Raw genomic sequence first — 7,582 nt, forward strand, 5'->3', positions numbered from 1 at the left:
TGGAGAGAGTCTCACACAGTATTCAACAAGCCTGTGACACTCGTCAGGTAATCAAGTCAGAGCACTCTTGGATTAAACATGAACTATGTGCAGATTTTTCCTTTTTTAAAGCAATCTTGTTAAGAGCAGGAAAAAAATACACATTGAGAATTTTACATAGCATAAAACATCAGATTACTCTTTATTTCTCACATTTTAACAAATTTTAAGATCTTTTTGTGCTGGGGAAAAATAAAAGACATAGGAACTGAGGGGGGAAAGGTCTCTAAAGTGTGCATTCTCTCCCGTTCCTTGTTTGAATGGGGTCCTTCATAAACAGAAGGGCTCACAAAGGATGGCAATACTGGGTCTATGATAACCAGATACGTACTTAACATTATGTGGAAAACTAAGTGAATTTTTCTTGTTGGAACGGGTCAGAACCTCCCCTTAAAAGTTGCTCAGCTTGAACCACTGAATCGGAGAAGTGATCAATCCAGCAAGGAGCACACCTTCTGTCCTTGGCTGACTCAGCATTATAAGCAAGACGTGTCCCAGGAGGCGGCAGAAAATCCAAGGGGAGGGGAAGGAGGGGGGTAAGCATCCGTTGGGGACTTCTGAACATCCCATGCTTTTCAGAGGGAAGAAAAAAGATGTTGGTCACTAAGTTCACTGAGCACTCTCTCTCCCTTCCATGTAAGTCCCCTGTACCTAGAACAGTGCTTGAGGGTAACAGGGGCACAAGAAATGCGTGCTGAAGGAATAAACCCATGAACTCAGGGTGGCTGCTGCTTAGGAATGCTCAGAAGTCCTTGGAAGCACTGTCCTTGGAAGCACTGCCCAGGGCCTCGCATTGTGGGGCTGCGCTTGAGAAGTAATCAACTAGAGGAACCAAAGAACACATCTTGCCTTTTTTCCTCTCATTTGATGTGTGAATAAAGATTCCTCTAACCGCCATTCCCCAACCACTTATATATGTAAAGAAGGATGCCTAATATGCTTTTGTTTTTAGATGATGAATACTTGGTAAGAACTGTATCTTTTAGATTAATTGTGCAACTACGCGCTTAATAGTATTTCGTTTCCATGATTTTGTTCAATATGAAGCTTCTGATTCTCCTTTATATGCCTGAACCACGATCATATACAATTGAGTGTAAGACAGTGAATCTGCAGTCGAATTTTTTTCTATTTCTTCAAAAAATCTGTTAGCTCATAAAAGCAAAAGGGTGGACCCTGGGTAGTTTTTGTGTTCCAGTGTAAACAATAGGGCATCAGAGGTGTTTCTTGACCATAGAGCCCTATCGTAACAGTGCTGAGTCCTTCTGTGGGCAGCTCTCAAGATTAAATATAACAAGTGGCATCAAGAGTCAGGTGTGTGGGGTTCTGAGGAAGCATTTGTCAGCTTCCCTGATCTCCACTGGATCTCTGTCCCCCTCCTCTTCGTCATCACAACTAACAATTTGTGAGGAACTCTTCCATTCCAGGCACTCTTCAAGGTGTTTTACACTAAATCTCACTTAGCAACTCAACAACCCTGTCAGGTAGGTACTGTTATTAACCCCATTGTGCAGCTGAGAAACAGGAGGTGTAGTCAATTGCCCAAGAGCTAGAATTTGAAGGGGGATGACAGGAATTGCCTCCAGGACCCGAGCTCTTAACCAAAGCACCGATGCCTCCTGTAATCTGCCCCAAATTCACATTTCTCACTTTGGGAGCTGCCCAGTTTACCTTAGTTCCACTTGCTCAAATCATCAGCTTAAAACACAGCCCCAGTTCTGGATCTCAAGTCCTCTTACCCCACCACCTACTTCTTGGCACAAGATTTTCTATCCTGCCCACCTTAGCCGGAACTGATTTCATTTACTTCCTGCCCTAATAAATGAAACAGAGCAGGAGGATCTGTGTTTTAATCCCACTACTCCCGATGTGGTATTTTGAAACTTAACCTCTGCTGTCCAAACTTAGTATTCTCACCTGAGGCAAAAGGAAAATAATATTTAATTCATGAAGTTCCGTGGGGACTCAATTAAATAATGCATTAATTATTATGGTACAGTGCCAGGCTCTTAGAAGTCTCTTATTAATATTATGTGCAAACTTGCTATAAACAGCTTTTTGCAGACATATCTTTGGTTAGTTATGCAGTAATCTCTTCAGATAAATTTCTTGATGTTCAGGGTTAAAAGTATATTTTTCCTTTTAATTTTGTTATTTATTAACCCATGTTCTCTAGAAATCTATCAATTTACATCCTAACAAACAGTACATGAAAGTGCCAGTTTATCCAAACTTTGCCAACTAAATGTTTTTATCTTTGCCAAACTGATAGAAGAAAAGTTGATAATTCATTTTTACTGTGCATTTCTATGGTGTCTATTAAGTTAAACATCACATGCTTTTTAGCCATTTATAATTCTTTTTTTTGAAGTAGGCCTTCATGTTCTAAACATGTTTTAAATACTTTTATATATATAAGGGTTGATAAAATTTTATTTATCATATGTATTCCTTTTTTCCATTTTTAACTTTTTTCACTGTATCCTGTTTACTGTCCTATAGTTTAAGTTTCTAAACAGTCAAATTTATTAATAATTTCTTTAGGGATTCTGGATTTTGAATCAGGCTTCTTAAGACATTCCCACTCAAAGATTACAGAAATATTTGCTCCTAATTAACTTTAATATTTTATGGGGTAAAGTCTTTTTGTGTTTTTGTTATTTGTCTGTATTTAAATCACACCTTTAAAAAAATAATTCCTGGAATTTATTTGAATCTGACAGTAATGTAAGGAGTTGGGGGGTTTATTTTTTTAAAAAACAAAACCTTTTTTAAAGACTATTTTTCAGAGCAGTTTTAGGTTTGTAACAGAACTGAGACCCAGCTAGAGCCTTCCCATGTTAACCCTGCCCTCACACATGCACCGGCTCCCTCATAACCAACACCACTCTCCTGAACAGTACATTTTGACTAAGGATCAACCTACATTGACAAATCCTAATCACCCAAGGTCCACAGTTTATGCTCGGGTTCACTGCTGGTGCTGGGCACGCTGTGGCTTTGGACAAATGTAAATGGCACAGAGCCATCGTTGGGGCATCACGCAGAGCCTTCTCACTGCCACAACAGCCCTCTGCGCTCTGCCTGTTCATCCTCCCCTCACCTCCCCCCTCCAAACCCTGGCGCTGTCGACCACTGATCTTTTCATTGTCGACATAGTTTTGTCTTTTCTAGAATGTCAAGGAGCTGAAATCGTACAGCACGTAGCCTTTTCAGCTTGGCTTCTTTCACTTAGCAACATGCACTTCAATCCTTCCGTGTCTTTTCATGGCTTGATAGCTCATTTCTTTTTAGCTCGGAATAACATTCTATTGTCTGGATGTGCCATGGTTTATTTATTTATTCACCTACTGAAGGAGAGAGCCATTCTTCATTCTGAATTGATAGCCCCACTTTGAATTGTCAGCTTTATGATATACTCCATACTCCCCTGTGTACATGGTCTCATTTCTGGGCTCTGTTCTGTTTTATTGGCCTGTCTACTCCTACACCAAGGCAAACTGTGCTCATTTCTGGATAGCGTATGGAATTTTTGGACTATGGTTTTGTTCCATTATCTTGTTATAAAGTTACATATTATATCCAAGAAAACTATCAATGTTTGTACTTTTGAAAACAAGAAAACCTTCTGAACTCTATTGCTTCCAACAGTCTTTCATTGAACTGAATTGATACTTCTAACAGAGTCTTCCTCAACACTAGTTACACAGTTGTTGGGATTCATTACTCAAAAAAAGGGTTTTGTTGCTGAAAAAGGTGAGAAAATTGCAATTAAACAAAGCCACTCATACGCTATTGTGCCCTGTGGTTATATAAAAAGAGGGTATGGCAAAAAGCATTTCCCTAAATTATTTGACCATGAATCTGTTTTGTTTCTTTTTCACAAAGGATCTCACAGTACCAGTGTTCTGAAGAATATTATGTTCTGCTCTCTGCAGCACTTGGCACATATAATTCAAAAATGTTAAGTCAGTTGATGTAAAATACCCATGCTCACCCATAGAACTACGATTTGTGCATTTGTGCATTTCTGGACAGCAACTTTGAACATTCCTTTGTATAATACTCTTTTGTTTCTTTCTAAAAAGCAAAGATGTCTCAATATCAAGAACCACCCAGTAAAATCAAAGATGACCTTCACAGCAAATGCCCAGGCTGAAAGGATGACACAGAACAAAAATCCAAACAGCATAATGAACTAGAGCACTCTGCATAGGCTTTCCCCTGGTCCCTGCTGTGTGCGTTGTCCTTTCACCCAGCCCTTGTCCCTCCGGCCCCTGCGTGGGAGCCCCAGATGGAGAACCTTCATTAGGGTCGCTAGTCCGACCAGCAGACCGTGTCTCTCGCAGTCGCCACCACATCAGCGGCGCCTGTCTCTGTAGGTGGTGAACGGAAGGCGACTTAGCAAAGGAACAAACTGTCTGCTCCAGCTGCCAAACCCCAAAATCAAAGAGCCCACACAAAAAGATACAATAAAACTAAACTTAACTAACAATAAAATCAAATAAATAAAAGAGATTATGGCAATACACCCATACGATGGAATATTCTAAATACATTAAAGATCCTGTTTCCATAAAAACTTCAGAGTATAAGGGAAAACTCATAATGTAATGTTAAGTGAAAAAGCTGGGTGCACAGCTGTGTGTAAAACTATACACACATGGGAGGAAATCACACTGAAAGAAAACACAATCAGAGGTTAATAGTGGTGGAATTGTAGGGGCTTTTTTCCCTTTATTCTCTGTTTCTTCTCTATCTTATAAGTATTTTACAATAAATATGTATTCTTGTTAAAAGCAGAGAAAAAATTTAAACTTTTTAATAAAAAACCACATTTAATTGTCCCAGTCTTCTATTTTTAAGTTTGAATTACAACTGCAAAAACCTAAAGCATACAGTTCCACATTAATGACAATGAAGCTTTTAGCAAAGGTTTATATAAAAATACTATTATCCATGAATATACACGCTGTCGTTTAAATTCAAACAAAAAAGAGAGTAACACAGATAAATACCTTTTCTAATCTACCCTTGACTTCTATCTCCAATAACTCAGGACAGTAATGAGCATTGTATTTTATTTATTTTCATTATGTTTTCAAGCACGACTCTAAGCAGTGTCACATGTAAGCTATCATGCTATTTCCTTTGTCTTTAGATGAGTGTATCTTTCCCTGGCTAGCACATGTTTGGCTTTTAAAGTTGATTCAGTGACTGTTTTAAGTACAATTAACCCTAATAACTAAAAAGATATGAAATAATATATATAGGAGGGCTGACACCCAGAAATGAGGGGGGGAAATCATAAATTTAAATTTCAAAAAAATCCCTTATTCCTGAAAAAATTACAAATGCACAGATAGCAATAGAAAAATATACAAACAGCTCGTGCCTTTAAAATAAAATGTTGTTCTGTATGGCGTTGCACCCAGCGCCTTGGTCACCTACCGCCCCATACAATCAGACACCCCGGGTAAACAGCACTGATGTTTACAACGAGAAGCCATCGCCCTGTGTCCAGACCTACTTCATGCTTCAAGACAAATGTAAATGACCTTGCAATAAGTGAGTTTTAAAAGGATAGTTTTTTAAAGCATGAAAAACTGATTCCATTTAATCCTTCTGTACTCAAATCCCGGCCCTCCCAAAATCTATGAACAGATAAAGAAATAAAATAGCCCTGCCCTACCTTCTATAACTATAAATGGTCCTAACTTCCTTTGAAAATCGAATCTTTCTCGTGAGAAAACTTCTTGTAAGGTGAAAATAATTCAACCCTTTCTAATAAGCTGACTTCTGTATGTTTTAGTTCCCGCAAAGGCAGATCGTAGACCAGTAAAACTTACCAGGTTAGTTACACATGAGTTTAGGCAGCTGTTTAAAACTGTGCCCTGAGCCACGGAAATCCACACGCAGCCCAGAGTGAGGACGCGGGCAGACCCCAGGGTAGGCCGGGCACCGCGCTTCATCCCTTCCCGCAGCGGCTCCTCGGGTGACCGTTCTCACTCTCTCCATTTCGCTACATGACTTCTTTGGGTTTCATCACTTCGCTTGAAAGAGTGGCCAGCAGATTATTTTTTTTTTAAATAATATATTTAGACCAAACTTTTAGTTTAGACCTTTGAATCCTAGATAGCCTGTAACATGCATATAGCATCTATTTTGTAACTTAGCTTTGTTTTACGCCCATAAAGAAAATCACCCGCTGACTAAAGCTGAGATCTTAGGAGAGCGCTTCTCATGGAAAGGAAACAAAGTATAAAACGCTCATGGCCTTTCAGCAGCATGTGACATGGGCGCAGTCTGAAGCCCGGACGCTTCCGTGGGTCATCCACCGCTTCGCTGTCTTGAGGTTGCTCAGCTATGCGGGGAATCAGGTTTTGACCATCTATACTTTAGCAAACAGGAGCACTATTGTAATAAAGAATTATTAGAAAAAGAGAAGCGCCTAAATCTAATGATGAGGCAGAAAAGGAAAACAGAACCCTCTGCAACCAAGAGCATATTTTAAAATTAAAAAGCAAACAAAGGTGAAATTAATACACAAATACCCCGAGGGCGAAGGGAAGAAGGGGAAGTTTGTGAGAGTGCTTTCAGAACTTCACTACACATTAACTAAAATGCTGGCTCCCTTATCAGGTCTAGCGAGACAGAGGGCCGAAAGCAGCCACCACAGGGACTCGAGGGTGTACAAGTGCAGCTGTCTTGAAAAGGAAATATTGTAAAAATGTCAATTAGCCTAGCATCAAGATAAAGTTAAGCTGAAGTTTAAACAAAGAATTTGGAATCTGCAAAATACAGCAGTGAGTCATTCTGGGTAACTACTTTTCAGATTGCTGAGGGTTAACTCTTTAAGGTCAGATATTTTTGTGTTGGTGTTCTTTCTCATGACAATCTAAAGTATCAAATAAACTTCCTTATCTTCTTAAATAAATGATACTAATGTCCTTAACCTTTTCTATTTTGTTTTAAACATGTTTTTATTGATTTTAGAGAGGGAGGGAGAAGTATAGAGAGATAGAGACATCGATGGTGAGAGAGACATCGATCGGCTGTCTCCTGCAAGGCCCCTACTGGGGATCGAGCCCACAGCCTGGGCATGTGCCCGGACCCGGAATCGAATCTGGGACCTCTTGGTTCACGGGTCGACCCTCAACCACTGAGCCACACCGGCTGGGACTTAACCTTTTCTTAATAGCATGCGGTTCTCATTGCGAGCAGCACATGCATAAGGTTTTGTTTTGAGCTGACATCTTTTAGTGAATGTTGACAAAACTGATATACAACATAAAGATGAATGGTACTGACTCCATAATTAACCCCTAAAACTTGTTTTCTTAAAAACAACTTTGCACAGTCCACCTATTCTTTGTTCATTTTCTGCATTTTAAAGAATGTAGATTAAAGAATATACAACCATTCGATTTCTTGGTCAGAGGAATATGATCCTCTTTCTACAAAATACACTTTTAAATCAGAGAATAATCTACTGTGCCTAAGGGGCTTTTTCATCCCAACAAAATGTACCTTCTTCACTGCA

General features: G+C 39.4%; 1 protein-coding gene across 1 annotated transcript in view; it reads right to left on the reverse strand.

Moving 5' to 3' along the window:
- ROS1 (ROS proto-oncogene 1, receptor tyrosine kinase) overlaps nt 1-6,027 on the reverse strand; it is an 80,390-nt gene extending 74,363 nt beyond the window's left edge. The window contains exon 1 of the mRNA XM_016198704.2: nt 5,889-6,027. Coding sequence (XP_016054190.2) covers nt 5,889-6,011 — 123 coding nt within the window. The 5' untranslated portion in view covers nt 6,012-6,027. The remainder of the gene's footprint in view (nt 1-5,888) is intronic.
- Nucleotides 6,028-7,582: the final 1,555 nt, after the last annotated feature.

This window comes from Miniopterus natalensis, chromosome 5 (genome assembly GCF_054644295.1).
Source record: "Miniopterus natalensis isolate mMinNat1 chromosome 5, mMinNat1.hap1, whole genome shotgun sequence".
In the NCBI taxonomy this organism is placed as follows: Eukaryota; Metazoa; Chordata; class Mammalia; order Chiroptera; family Miniopteridae; genus Miniopterus; species Miniopterus natalensis.